The 16,574-nt window shown below is 33.2% G+C and overlaps 1 protein-coding gene across 1 annotated transcript in view; it reads right to left on the bottom strand.

Moving 5' to 3' along the window:
* Nucleotides 1-4,321: 4,321 nt before the first annotated feature.
* LOC122815799 (vomeronasal type-2 receptor 116-like) overlaps nucleotides 4,322-16,574 on the bottom strand; it is a 58,185-nt gene continuing 45,932 nt past the window's right edge. The window contains exon 3 of the mRNA XM_044088598.1: nucleotides 4,322-5,229. Within this exon, the coding sequence (XP_043944533.1) occupies nucleotides 4,322-5,229 (908 nt within the window). The remainder of the gene's footprint in view (nucleotides 5,230-16,574) is intronic.

Here is a 16,574-nt window from a genome sequence, read left to right on the forward strand (position 1 = left end):
TTGACCCAAAATGGCCAATAAAACTACAGTTTCAAGGCAGTAACCACTCCCACAGGGGCAGGCAGGCTGCTCAATGTTTATCACTGCCACTGATGAACACAGAGACTTCCCTTTAGCCCAAGCAAACAATGGCCTCCAAGAAACCTACAAACAGTTCAGAACAGCAAATCTGTAACTGAACTTTTTTAAATCTCAGAAAAGTGGGAAAGAGCAAGATTTTTTTTTTTTTTTTTTTTTTTTTTTTTTTTTTTAAGGAAAACAGAGATTCACAAGTATCAACAAGTTAGAACAGTGCAGTAAATGACCCCACACTTGAGTACTAGGCCAGAGACAGATAAAATGCAAGTTTTAAGAAAAAAACGATTTTAAAAATAAGTGCAGGCAGGAAATTCAATAATCAGCTCTAGGTTGTGTTCTAAATACAGTTACCAACACAGAAATCAAATTTAACAAGCCAGAAAATGCTCAAAAGTAGGTGGCAATGCAGAAAAACTTAACAAATAATCTGAAGCATAATAGTCCAGTGATGTAAATCTCAGGTCATCACACCAACATGAACTATGAGAGAGCCATAACTGTATTTGTTGTTGAGAGACATGATGAATCCTGGCTTCTTCTTGCCCAACCTGGTGAGGGGACATCTGTGTGTCTCACTATTGAGTCTCCAATGACAAGAACATTTGTTTTTTGAGTGTTGCTCCTTACTGGCTTGGTGGGTGAGACACTGGTGTTGCTATGTGTCATGTGTGCTGTAGGGACTGTGTTAGTTGCAGTAGTCTTATGTTTTGGAGGTCTCTGGTTTTTCATCAAGTTTTTTGAGAGAAACTCCGCGTATGTGGATTTACATGTTTGATGCATACTATTTGTATGAGTAGTGGTATGTGTATGATAGTGGTACTATGAGCATATGTAGTGGTGGGTAAGTTGACAACTTTCTCCGTGTTACCTCTGAGTGAGACAGAGCATGGATTATAGATTCTTCGTTTAAATACATCTCTCGCACTCTGTGCTACAGTCTATGCTCTTGTAGAGGGGTGTACAGCAGCAGTCATTTGTCTGAATGGGGGGACATCACATGATGTATGTAGTTATAGACCCATACTCCTGACTCACCTCATCTGTGAGGCAGACAGACAAGTCATCATTAACCTTATCAGAAAGGATACAGGTAATCTCCCAACTCTGTACCAAACCCATGTTTGATTTGTTAAGGCTACATCATGTCTGTTACATCAGTTTGAGGTTTTCAAGAAGGTCACCAGGGGCATACATGAGGAAAACACTATCATGCTAAGTAATGTGACCTGACCAAGGCATCTGACACAAATTCAAGCTCAGGTATTACACAGAAATTGTCTCAAGTGGGCATAAACACCTATGTCACCAAGTGGATAGACAAATGGATCAATACAGGACACATTATGTCAAAGTGTGTGACGTCACCTCGATCTAGACTCCAGTGACCTGGTCCATACTTCAGGTTTCTGTACTTGTCCTGCTCCTGTTCATTATTTAAGTATTAGTGGACAAGACAAATGTACACATCCTTTGTCTAACCAGCTTTGTGGATGACTACATTGTGGACATTCATTGAATCCAAAATTTGTAATGGTATAATGCAGACAGTATTGACACACACAAAAAAGGATTGTTGCCAGAGCTATGGAGACATAGCAGATGAACAGAAATTCATGGGAATATTATTTCCTTTATGAAAGCAAATACACAAACAAATTACAATATAGCTATCACACCCCTATAAGCAAACCAAGCAGTATGTAACCTATGTACACAGCTAGATAGTAAGCAGAACTTCCACCAGCAAGTGGCCACAGTTTTGATTAATCCCTTCTATGTAGCACAAATCCTGAATATGTGGAAGACATTCACATCAAAGGGAGTTATAGTCCCATTGTTATCAGCCCTCATCACATCATTAATTGAGTACAATGCATCCCTTTTGCATATACCTCCCAACACATCTTCCGGGAATGATCTACTCAAGTGCATCACTTTTGCCACAGTGATCTCCCACACATCTTATCATCCATATCTAAGTATTCTTTTTGCTGCATAACCATTAGGAGTTGATAGTGCAGAACCCCCTTCAAGGTGTTATCCAAGATTCATGTGTGAGACATGTTCCTGGAATGCACCCAGTAAATACATAACTCATTGACAACATTAATGTAATGAGTTACATTCATGCAAGTGTGGATTATGGCACATATATGCTATGCAAACCTATCAACTAGCACGGATTGATTGTAATTTAAACTACACATGTACCAATGTCCCTCAATACCTCTGGAGGGCGTTAGTTTTTCAGGAAGGGGTGCTTGATTCCCCTTATGGATTACTGACAAATCATTACAGTTGTACAAGTGTGTGTCTGCAGAACATGTATAATAACTCAGAATCACATATTTAATGTTAATGACACAGAGGAGTGGTGGTATTATTCTGATATTAATAACAGAATAGTCCCACTCAAGTAGGGAAAGATGCAAAGGCCAAAAGTCAAACTTAATCCAACAAAACAGTCAGCACCACCAGTCAGCTTTCCATCATAAAACTTTAATATCACATATATATGATATTAAGATAAATGCATCCTGCTTACCCGTTTCGGCTGTAAACCTTCATCAGTGCATAATAACACCACCACTCAGTCACATTTAAATACCATTACCTCAATCATCATTGGCCATCATAACTGCTCATTTAGTCCCAGTGCAAATAAGGCACCTAGTTTGATGATCCACATCAGTTCCTTGCAATTTAGCATCAAATGCAATCCCACTTTATTATTTGTTCTAAAATAAACTCTGTCAATGATAGTAAACATAAACCTAGCAGAAGCATGATTTAAAGTGTGCTTGTACAAAGCAATTACATTTTTGTTGCTATAAACTATTACAAACAAAGCAGACATTATTAATATGAAGAATAAGTATTATGACAATAACTGGATAGGTTACAGTCGTAGATTTGTATGGAAAACATTTTAGATGGTATAAGTATAACAAGAATAGGAAAAACATAAGTATTGTTATTATCATGAGTGTTTGAGAGACAGCCACTGCTTCTCATATTGTCAGGATGATTACATTATGTGGGGAAATAGAACAGTTTCTTGGATTTTATGTTCTTTTCCCTTTTCCGTGGTATTATTATCTTGAAGATCATGTTATACCATTAGTTGAGAGTGAAGCTCTCTCCTGTACTGCAAAATCTTCCAAGCTGTTTACAATTTAGATTTCAATTGATCATATGACTTCAACTGCATTTTTGTCCAAACAATACTCAGTTTTCAATAAATAACATAATCAAGATAATTATATTGCAAATTATACAATGGCTGGCCATTAACATTCAAAAACAAGTACGCTGAATGGTCACCCCAACCAGCGTTCTCATTGTAAACTGAGGATATACCAGTGGAAAAAAATCCAGACATTTTTCCATTTCTATATACTATAACTTTTTAAGGTTTCTTCACCAATAAAAAAAAAATAATAATAATAATAGAATTAGAAATCCGGACAGCCCAGAAGTATGAGAAAGAAAGTATGGATATATAAATATTCACAAAACCAGGTACGTTATTCAAAACTAAAGAAACGTACCTGATTTTCCATGTATTTACTCCATACTGTCTCATTAATACCTATGAACTGTCTGAATTTCAACCTTTAAAAAAAAAAAAAAAAGAAAAGGTGCAAAGGACATCTTCCTTTCTCCATTGCTTCCTTTCCAAAGCACTGTTGTACTGGATAGGCATACATAAAGAAAGTCCTCGGATATGTAAACAAAGAGGAAGGACACCATGCTGCCATTATACAAGGACATTATTTACAGAATAGTAAGGATTTTTTTTCTTAAATAAGGTCATTGTATAATAGCAATAACCCATTGCTGGGTGTGAGTAATGCTGATTTACTCATGGTTGGCTTTGTTTGGTTCGCCCTTGTCACCAAACAATACCAACCATGGGTAAATCCAGCATTACCCACACCCAGCTGTGGGTTATTGATATATTAGAAAAAACCTTCAAAGTGTTTCAGACTTCTGGCAATGTAATTTCTTGCCATTTGCTATAAAAATACACAATAAACTAAATTAAAGGAACTTGATTTGACAATATGTATCAGCAGGGCAGAGATCTAAAACTAGGTAGCATGACTCCTGGGATAATATTTTAAATACTGCATTATAACTCGTCTACAAGCCCATTAACATTTCTTTTAAAACACTTTTTGGAAGCATCACAGGATACTTCTGCCTCTATATTCTTTTACTGGATACCTGTTGTTCTATTTTATTGTTGAAACAATGATGTTTGCTGTCTTACAATGTATTGCTTTGTGTTCATATTTGGCTTTATAAGAATAATATAGCATTTGGGCATAAAAATGCAAAGCAGCAAGCCAATGCTAGATGAGAGAATGGCAAAAACTTCTACAGCAACCATATACTTTCCCTTTGTGCTGATATATGCGGGTAAGAAAGAAAGCCACACACTTATAAAAACAATCATACTAAATGTAATAAATCTGGCCTCATTGAAGCCATCTGGTAAGTTTCTGGCAAGGAAGGCTATTATAAGACTCACAGTTGCTAATATGCCTAAATATCCCAGCATGCAATAGAACATGAATATGGAGCCTTCATTACACTGAATCAGTATTTTCTCTGGAAGTGTTTTGTCAGTATCTGAGAAAGGTGGTGAAATAGAGAGCCATATGATGCATATAATAAACTGAAACACAAAACAACAAAATATTGTACAAAATGATGTCTTTGATCCAACCAAGTGTTTTAGCTGACTGCCAGGTTTTGTGGCATTAAATGCAATCACTACTGTGATGGTCTTAGCCAGTACAGATGAGACACATATGGAAAAGAATATGCCAAATGCTGTTTGTCTGAAAACGCATGTGTCATTGTTTGGAGGACCAATAAATATTAGAGCAGTCAGTAAACAAAATGTAAGGGTTACAAGGAGGAAGTAGCTGATTTCACGGTTATTTGCTTTGACTACTGGAGTGTTATGGTGTTTGATGAAGATACATAAAACAATGACTGGCACCAGTGAAGAGACCACAGAAGTCACTGCTAATGAAGTGCCCAAAGGATCTTCATAAGAAAGGAATTCAACATATTTTCCAGTGCATAACGTTTTGTCTGCATTTGACCAGTAATCTTCTGTGCACTTTATACAATTAACTGTAAAGACACACACAAAAGGAAAACAGAAATTAAAACAAAAAAAATTATCATATGCATACTGATTGTGATACAGTACATACAGACATATCTCATAAGTTACCTTTTAGGATGATTCTTATATTGCGTACTATATAGTCTATAAATCTGTGTGTGCAAGAAATACAATTAGAAAATTAGACATAGTGCTAAGACACTTACTCGAAAATAACCTGATGTTATTTCCACTGATCAGATAACAAAATGCCCAACTTTTGAAAGATAAGGAAGTGTGCAGTCAACAAAAAGAAAACAAGTTTCTATGTCTTTGCAGGTAATTTATAACTTTATGAAATTAAAATATTTTACTGGCACAGGTGTTTGGTAACATTACAAGTACCCTAATGTTCCAAGCTCCTCAGAAATATGACTATGACATGACAGTAGTACGTGCAGACATGAATGACTAGAAACATAAAACCCTGATGGACATACAAAGACATGTCAGAATTTTTCATGCATGTTACAACTGCACATAATGCATTGATCATTAGTGGAATCCTTCCTTTACCTGGAATGATGACTACATACAAAGAAATGATAATTGGCTTCAATAGCAATGGTGGTACTATGGTTTGGGCAAAATTCATGTTGTGTTTTGGTAAAAAGGTTTTGGATAAGAGGTAGTTTAGTATCTAGGAATGAATACATTTTTCCAATATTTTAGACAATGGGGCAGTATGGCTATTGGTTGGTAATTGGAAAATTCAGTTGAGGTGCCACATTTATGTAACAGAATTATTTGAGAGACTTTCCAGAGGGAAAGTACTGATGGCTTACCTATGGATCTGTTTATTAGAATAGAAACATAGTGTGTGATGGCTTTGGCAGTGATCTGTAGGTATTCCGCTGGGAGTTTGTCTGCTGCGAAGGTAGTAGGTTTTAGTTTGGATAGATGTTTATAAATGAGACTGGATGGCAATTGGTTTGAGTGAGAAGAGGTTCTGGTTGTTTAGGAGGTTATGAATATCTGTGAGACTAGTGGGGGAGGAGGGGGTAATCAGTTTAAGAAGTGAGTTGGAAAAGAAGTCATTGAATTGAGTTGCAATGTTGATGGAGATGTCATTTATGTTTGGCATTGGGGTACTAGTTTTACCTGGTTGTAGAATTTGGTTAATGGCTGCCAGGAATTTCTATGGGTTTGAGTTGTATTTAGTTTGGGTGTTAGAATAGTGGGTTTTTTTATTATTCCTTATTTGCTTTTTTTATTTATGTCTTAGTTCAAGAAATAATTTTTTTATGGTTTTCAAGAGTTTATGGGGATCCTTTGTTTTGTAGTTGTAGGTAGTATCTTTTTTGTCAGCATTTCTTTTTTTCTGTTTTTTTTTTTTTTTTTTGCTTTGTTATGAAGTTCTTTAAACATTTAATGTTTACAACTAGATTTTATAACTAGATCTTTTTTATGCCAGATTTTCCATGCTTTGTTCCTGTTTTTCATTGGTCTTTTTTGTTTGTTTGTTTGTTTTTGTGAGCCATGGATTAGGATTATTTCTGACACGTTTGTGTCTGGGTGGAGTTTATCAATTCAAGATGGAAAGAAATCTGTTCTTAAAGTAATCTGCTGCATTATCAAGTGGAAGGCTTTGTAGTTTTGACCAGGGTAACTGAGTTAGGTTACTAATGAAGTAGGTATGGTTGAAATTAAGACTTCTAATTGTTTTGCATTGAATGAGTGTGAGATTTTTTGAGTCTTTGTAAATAGCAAAAGTTGGATTGTGGCACTCTGGCTGTCAAGTAGGTTGCTTGCTGTCAGTATTTTATACAGGTTTGTAATCAGAATTAAGTCCCATATAGAAATGTCTGAACCTGTTTTGTTTGGTCTTGTTGGGGATGTTGTTAGCAGAGTAAAGGTGAAGAGATATAATCTACACCATAATACAGGAATAAGGTCATTAAACTAGTTTGAGTACTGCCCACTTCATTATTTATAATTTGCATGTCTGTTACTGTTTATATGCCTCCTTCACATTTAACCAGATGGAGCTTTTATTTCAATGTAGGTGCCATCAAAGGCCCCCAGAACTTAAGGAAAATGTGGTATTGCATACAAATTTTGCATGGTAGTACATGGAAACAAATATGCTCCCTCCCATGTTGCAACATTACATTGAGAAACTGGTGCAGAACTCTGGAGGTAGAGGCCTGTAATACGATCACCATGTTGGCAGTGAGTCTGTGAAAAGTTGCTGTGGCTAGTATACATAATGCTACACATACCTTGGTTTCTACTGGGATGAGTTCTCCATATCTCCTATGAGGCTTCATATGTAAACAGCAGATGTTCATTGCTTCGTATGTGGTATGCCGCTTTACACTGTAGTGTCCTTTTATTTCTATCTTATGAAGTGCATAGTAGGTCAGACATGGTTTCACCACCCTATGACTTCTGAGCCAAGGCCTGGTAGCAGCAGCAACAACACCTTGTATCAGGGCCTGTCACACAAAATATTTTATTTTATTTTAATTAATTTATTTACTTATTAAGTTATTTATTGATTTGACATTTGTTTGCCAGGAATGTCCAACTGGATCAATAGTATACCCATTTTCAGTGGAGGCCCAGGGAGAAAAGCTCCACAAAATAACAAGGTATGTTTAGTAACAATACCATATAAGTGATACAATTAGTATGAGTTGCATTGTTATAGTATTTACATGCTTTCAGCATACAAAAAAATTTAACTTTACAATGGACAATGCTTCTTTATAAAGAAATTGGCAAAATATAGAAAACATATATTCTTACACTAATAAAGGAAGCAATGGTGAAAGAGAAGGTCAGAGGTAAAGCGTTAGGTTAGTTTAGGGAGAAGTAGGTGTAGGGTAGAAAAAGGCATGGTTTGTAATGGGAGGCGAATGATGGGGGCGTAGAAAGGGGCATGACTTATAATTAATAGAAGCTGAATGATGTAGGGAGGGGTGGGTGTGGCTTGTAATGGGAGGTGAATGGTGTATGGCGGGGTGGGTATGGCTTGGAATGGGAGGTGAGTGGGAATAACCAGGTGAGTTGAAATAGTAAATGATAGATAGTTAGATAGAACAAGTGTAATAATAGGAGGCAAGAATATGGAAAAAACACGGGGTGAAAGTAAGCAGGGCTTTCAGCCAGGACCGGAGCATTTATAATTGCTGCAGCAACCCCAAACATTTTTAAAATTTACTTAATGTATTCTAGCATATCTTGGAATTCACAGCTAAAGTGAAAGTGGTCGTAGGCACTCATTTAATATTTTTCTGAATCACTCTACCATGATTATATTTATCTTTATTTATGCATTAGCATATTCAGCCATTTACCATTGTTTTGCAGCCTGATGTGACAAGTACTGTTGTTTGCTGAATTAAAAACAGCTCAATCGTCACTGCTTATCATGCAGACAGTATTAATGTGATTTGTAAGCATTCATGAATCCTAGCCTACATGTTTTACTATGTTGATATTTTCAATAAAAATATGAGAATATTTTTCTTAATTTTTTTTCCATTATTGAAAAAAGGGAATTTATACATTATCATTTGTCTTTTATTTTGAAGGAAACACATTGTTCAGATTGTGTAATATTATTTTATGATTGTTTTATTATGTTTGTTATATCATTTAACTATACTTCAAATCATTAATTAATATTGTTATTGCCTTGTACGATGAACATTTTATGTTAAATTTCTTCAGAACTTAGAATGAAAGTAGTGTAAGAGTAAGCCTTGATGAGTGATTTTCACCTTTTTACCTTTCTGTTTTCTTTAGCAAAAGAATATTCTGTCTGGAGCCTTTAAATACCACCCTACCTCCCCAAAAATATTTTTAAGTGCGCTATGTAACCCATTTATATTTTGTTAGTAAAGTGTTCATATTATTGTGGGGAAAGGTTTCTAATTTTTTTTCAGTATAAATGTTTTATACTACCACAGTCTTGATATCTCAACAGATAGCTCACTTAATTTTGGTGCAGTACCCAAAACCCTTAAATAAAACAAAATTTACCTGAATCTCCTATTATAACCACACATCAGCAGCCATCCCCATATACTAGAGCACACCACACCTTACAGACACAGTAAACCACAAGTAAAATAGCACACCACCAAAACCACAGATTCAACAATTTAACCTTCGATCATATGCAGTTTCGAGTAACTGTACTTTTGACACTTTCATCTCGAGATACTGAAATTCGAGATTTCAGTATTTCGAGATTGTAAAAGTGAACCCATGCAATATATATATATATATATATATATATATATATATAAATATAGAGGGGTCTACTTCACAAACCCGAAATCCCACTTATCCAACTTTTATAACCGAGACAACAAAGCAGAAAATCCATAATACCAATGTCCAGGAATACTGACATTTCACTCCAAATAAGGAACCATTCAGCCACCATGATAAATTTTGCCCCTTATTCCAGCAGTATTGCAATTTCACAGTTGGTATATTTAGTTAGGGGGTGTGGGGGCAAAGTTCCTCACATGGGTGGGTTTACTTTGCTTTAGTTTTCATTCATTTTTCAGTTTGGCCAACAGGTTACTTACCTGGAGTTTGGGCAGTTGGTCTTCTGAGTTGTCAGCTTTGTCGTCTCAGTTATATGAAAGTCAGGTAAATGGGATTTTGGGTTTCTGAAGTATATGTATATATATGTGTATGTATATATATATATATATATATATATATATATATATATATATACACATATATATGTGTGTGTGTGTGTGTGTGTGTGTGTGTGTGTGTGTGTGTGTGTATATATATATATATATATATATATATATATATATATATATATATATTATATATTTATATATATATTTATATATATATATATATATATATATATATATATATATATATATTCTCTTCCTGAATTTGATTTTGAACTCCCCACTTCCATTGATGGGAAGATTTTTTTTATCACTAATCTCTATAAAAATCTTGGCATACTAATGCACTTTAAATGTATCCCTCCTCTATAAATAGCTTGCACTATTTGTCTTTTAAAACGTTGTCAAGACTACATATTATGACCTGGCAATGGACACGTACCACTTTCCTTAATTATCTGCAATTTGTATTAAGTTCACTTTCCATAATACAATTTTATCTTGATAATTTCCTTCATTAATCATTGTTTTGCCTTTTATTTCAAACATTTTCCCCAAATATGTAATATTTGAGAGGGAGGTGTGGTTAGGATGCTGACAGGATAGCAACAGAATTCTCCTGCTCTGCTATTTTATATATTTCTGACAGGAAATTTCAATGTCTATCTATAGTATCAGTCTTACAGAAATAGTTTTATATAGGATAAAGTGCTCTCTAAAATAGAATAAAAAATTCAGCAGTTATTCTGAAGTTTTCCTGTCAAATTCTTTATTGTAAAAACACCTTTTCATACAGCCTGAAAATGAGCCATATTTGGGGGCAGGCATGGCTAAGATGCTGACAGAATAGCAAAAGAATGCTCCTGCTCTGCTATTTTATATTTTTCTGACAGGATTTATTAATTTCTATCTGTAGTATCGGCCTTATAGAAATAGATTTATATAGGTTAAAGTGCCCTCTAAAATAGAATAAAAAAATCATCAGTTATTCTGAAGTTTTCCTGTCAAATTCTTTTTTGAAAGAACACCTTTTCACACAGCCTGAAAATGAGCCATATGAAAGAAAGTTCACAAGAATTATGTCTTAAGTAAGAACTTCAGTTGGTTCTTTTCAATATTCAGGAGATATCTTTGAAAATGAATAGAATAAACATTAAAATTGATAATTTCAAGGAGAAGCATACCAACCAAATGGATCAAATTCATGTAGCGCTACAACAACAGAAAGTTCAGATTTCTGGCATCAAGGGCTCTTTCAATGATATAGAAGGGAGACTGAATGAAGATGAACATAATCATGAGTTTTTATTAAAACAGAACACCTCTTTTCTGAATAAGATTGATGATCTAGAAAATAGATCCCACAGGAATAACATCAGCTTTTTGGTTTACCAGAGGAAACTGAAGGTGATACTATGATAAACCTTTTAACATCTTGGTTACTAAAAATAGTAGACTTGCCCGAAGCTTTGTCATTTGGTATCGAAAAGGCACAAAGGTCTTTAGCTTTAACTTCTTCCTCAAAGAGCAATACTCCTTCAAGATCTATTATTGTAAGATTTTTTTCTTCACAGGACAAATAATTAGTCTTAAAAACTGCTTGGTTAAAGTCTCTTATTTAACTTGGAGAAAGAACTATCCAGTTTGATAATAACTATTCCTCTTTGGTTATTTCTAAAATAAAGTGTTTTCTTCCACTAGTAAGAAAGCTGAAGGAAAAAAAAATAAAGGTTCATCTATTGTTCCTGGCCAGATTAAAAATCTTTTTTTCTAAAGAAACTAAAATATTTGAAGATCTAGATGTAATCTTAACATACCTGAAAATGAACAACATCTTAGGAAAAATGGAGGATATGTATTGGAACAGTGCTTCTTTAAAGAGATAAGCAAAGAGATCAGGATGGAAAATGAGTGAAAAGAAGAAATTAATGACAGATAAATTGAACTGTCTCTAATTTCATTATGTTAAATAGTTTGAATGCTCTCTATATCTTCCCTTCTTTTCTACATATACATAAAAATGCTTCATTCAACAACTAGCTAGTAAAGAAAGGAGACTCGGATTCATCTATATTAAGGTAAACTAATTTTTGTTACTTTACTTACATATATTTATTTGTTAAAAAATGTTAGCTACCTAAACATTTCTATTCTTTTTACTGCACTATATACCGATATATATATATATATATATATATATATATATATATATATATATATATATATATATACATGTGGTTCTCAGAAGGTCGAACGGCTGAAATCTCGAAATGCATATGGTCGAGACCATTTGCTTGAAATTTCAGAAGCTCAACCTTCTGAATGGGGATCGGCATACAGCGCAGAATGGGAGATCCCCTTTCTGCACTGTAGTGCAATCTTGGAGTTGGAATAAATAAGTAGCAAGGAGTGTGGAGGGTGCAGGGGGCTTCCCCCATGCAAAAACACTGTTTTGTGTTTTGTTGTTTTTTTTTTTTTTTTTTTTTTTATTTCCTTTTCAGAAGGTCAAGCTTCTGAAATTTGAGCATATGGCTTTGGCTATATGCATTTCGAGATATCAGCTGTTCGACTTTCTGAAGGGGAACTATATATATATATATATATATATATATATATATATATATATATATATATATATATACACACACATATATAAATAATATTAACTGATAACTCAGGGCAAAGTAAACAGTAGTTATAACTAAAGCTATTTTTTAGAGTACTTACATTATTAATTTGAATACATTCCAGGTCTCCCTTCATTGACTAAATATAGATTTCATAGATTTAATTCTGTTATTGTAAATTTTTAGATGTGAGTAGAATAGCTTAGTGTCTCTTATAGTTTCTGACAGTTGGCACATTATTTTATTATGGTACAAGTGTTCGATGATTGTTTCCCTGAGAAAATGTCTCTTTGGAGACATTTTGCTTGTCATCTGAAATTCTGAAATCTGATTGATTGTGGTGTTTTTTGGTAGGATCGTGTTGTGTCTATCCTTGTTAGTGATTTGACTCATGTTTGTATGTGCGTCATGGATGTAGTTGGCTTGGACATGAGTATGTGCATGGTTCCCTTTATGTGGTGTGACGGCTACTGGATTGCTGGGATGCCTACTCGTTGAATGGCTTTTGTTTGTGGCATGGATGTGGAAGTGCATGGTGATGTTACTTGTTTTCTCTGATTATGATGTGCCCTTGAGCTTTTTCTGGAGTGAATCACATTGATGTTAAGTGAATGGAAGGCTTTCTGGGATTGTTGAAGTTTGTATTGTGTCATGTTCTGGGGAATTTTGTCTTGAGGGGAATGGAGAAAATAGAAGTGTTTCTGCAAGAACAGTTTTGTGGTCTTGTCTAGTTACTGGATGGTAGAGGAGACATGATATTTTGTTTTTAATTTGTTGAGCAAAACTAATGGCTCCATATAAGTTTGTTCTATTCTTTCTCAAGATTTGAGTTTTCCACTGAGATCACATGGGGTACTTAAAAAAAAGTGCTACTGATATCATTACATATAGCAGTCAATCAAACTGATGTGCGTGGATCATTAACCTAGTAGACTTAAGCAGAATCTAGAATGGTACTGGAAATATATTATAAGATAAGTGGTTTAACATTTTTGACTTTTAATATTATCAGTTATTGATGTATTAACAAATATGATATAGAAGCTACATATTTTTACATAAACAAAATGTTTTACATGTTTTATTACTCTGGCTAACTCAATTTACTAGTTGTTATAATGCACTGACTTCTGATTACGTCAATGAAGCCTTTACTAACCTAAACTCTGTAAATTAATATTCACTGATACTTCTCTTAAACTACATACATTGATCTTTTATTTTTATTTCTATTTAAAAAAATAATGTATGGTGGTAGATAAATATTTAAATGTGTGTAAATATACTGAAATGGCTATTCTCTCATGGATGTTATTCTTCGAAACAAATGCAATGTTTAAGGGAAACATTCTTTTTATGTTATTATTCAGAAATTAAAAATGTTTTTACAATGTGAAGTACTCAAGCAAGTTTATTATACTTTATATAGATTATTCAATAGATGTAAAGTACACAAGTATTTCACTGAAATTGTAATAAATGTGCTCTAGCTGTATATATTGAAACTTTAATAACTATATATTCCCATTTTACAGTTCCTATGGCTCACTATTTCCGAAAAGCCTATATAAAGTTTGTTGATACAAACTTGTTTTGTTTTTACTTTTACCTACTTTCAAACTAATATATTATTATTAGTTGGATGTTAAATGTCCATATAACTAAATTCAGTTGTCAACATTCTTTAATTTTCACAGTTTATATGGAGGGCTTTTGAAACTTCTATCTTGTTTATTTTACATTTTCTGTAATGAAAAATATTATTGTAACTATAGAAGTGAGGATGTTGGATTTTTATGATTGTCTATTTTAGAATGGGTGGAAATGTTTAGATAATTTCAATGTTCAAGCAGGGAATTTTAGACTCCATGTGGGGCATGAAGGGTTTTGTTAATGAATGTCTACATTCAATGACAGCGATTCTATATCTTTGGGTGTTTACTACTGTTTTCCTTGTATTTATACCTAGCAGTCCATTTATGAATGAATACATTCTGTTGAGAGTTATTTATGGATTGGGAATTGAATCAAAGGTATATTTATTGTCTGGAATCCATGAAAAATCTTTATATAAACCATTACTTCACCATCATGTTTTATTTTAAATGAATGGTTTAAATAATAGTTACAAGAGAGAGAATATAAATAGATTTTTAAGATTTTGAATTCCCAGATTATTTTTTGCAAGAGACTCATTTACTACAAACTGACACTGATAGACTTGATACCAAAACATATAAATTATTATATAGCTGTCATCGTAATCAGAAAAAAGAGGGGTAGTATTTTTATGGAGAAATACTATACCTATTCATAAGACAGTAGCATCTTATAAAGATGATAAAGGTTTATTATGTTCTGTAACACTGGAAATTAATACAAAAATGTATACCTTTATCAATTTATACTGGTTTCCTGCAATAGGAATTAGGACTGTTAAACAGCACTTGGACCAAGTTGTTCATATTACTAGAGGCAGTATTGTAATAACAGGCTACTTCAATTCTATTTTAAAGGATGAGGATTCTAATTCCACCAGAAAGAGAAGAATATCAGCACCTGCCAAGAAACTAATATATATATATATATATATATATATATATATATATATATATATATATATATATATATATATATAGATAGATAGATTTATTTCAAGTCACAGATATACATGATTTTTCAGATCCAGACTCACTTTTTTTACTCATTACTCATGTAGGCATGGAACTTAGACCAGAATTGATAGAGTTTACATATCAAATGCTTTAATAAATAGATTAGATAAGGTTGAGGTTGTAACATGACCCCTCTCAGACCATAATGCTATAACTTTTGAATTAACCCTAAAACCAAAGCATAGTATTCCTATTAAACATATGTCTGCCTGTATAACTAATTTGAAAGATTTCAAGGAATACTTTTTAAAAGAAATACAAGATTTTATGCTTACTAATTATACAAAAGACACATCTACGATATATTTATGGGATGCTTTAAAAGAGTTCTTATACAGTAGAAGTTTATCCTGGTATATTTCAAAGAAAAAACAATGGGATAAAGCACTGATCGAATTACAACAACAAATAGATAAATTAAAATTAGATAGCCAAAGACGCATATATACAGATGCAAAAGATATAAATAAATTGAATAGCAAATACTTAGAATTTTTGAATCATAAAACCATGATCAAGCTGGAAAACATTAAAATAATTAATCATTCAGTTATCCCTAAATAAATTTATAAACTAGCTATTAGATCAAAAATATATATAATAAAGTTAATCATATTAAAGATATATATATTCCCCTTCAAAAAAGAAAAAAAAGTCACTGAATTAGAGGACAACTTTAAAGAGCTTAGGGATTATTTTAACAAAATAATACTAAGAAAAAATGAAATGAGGGCCAAATTGATCTTATTGATAGGCCTTTTTTAAAATTCTGAATTAAAAGCCCAAATTAAAAAACTAAAAACAAACAAGGGTCCTGGTAATGATGCCATTATTCCTGAACTTTATAAGTTAATGCCAAAAGAAGCTTTGAATATACTGCTTAAAGTTTTCACGGTAGCAAAAAAATTAGAAAATGTCCCCCCTCTTGGAAAGACTACATTATTCCTCCAGTTTTAAAATCAGCTAAAGATTCTGTAAAATTTTCTTCTTATAGACCAATTTCTTTGTTAAACGTAGACTATAAATTATTTATGTCCATACATGCTGGTAGATTAAAACAGTTTCTTCTACTTCTAATTGATGATGACCAAACTGGCCTTATCTTAAATAGAATCTGCTATGACAATATCAAAAGAATCTTATCACTAATTGACTTTGCAAATAAAACAAAAGACAACTTAACTAGTAAGTCTGGAAATCAACAGTGGTTTTGATTTGGTCAGTTGGAACTATCTCTCAATGGTACTTGAAGAAACTAACTTTTCAGACAAATTTATATAACTTACTAACCTTCTATATGTTAACTCTTATGTGTGTTTAAAAATAGGTTCTTTCACTTCTTAATCAAAGTCTCCAAAGAAACTAAGCAAGGCTGTCCACTTTCACAGTTACTTTT

The sequence above is a fragment of the Protopterus annectens genome, chromosome 1.part1 (assembly GCF_019279795.1).
Source record: "Protopterus annectens isolate FY-2018-M chromosome 1.part1, PAN1.0, whole genome shotgun sequence".
NCBI lineage: Eukaryota > Metazoa > Chordata > Ceratodontiformes > Protopteridae > Protopterus > Protopterus annectens.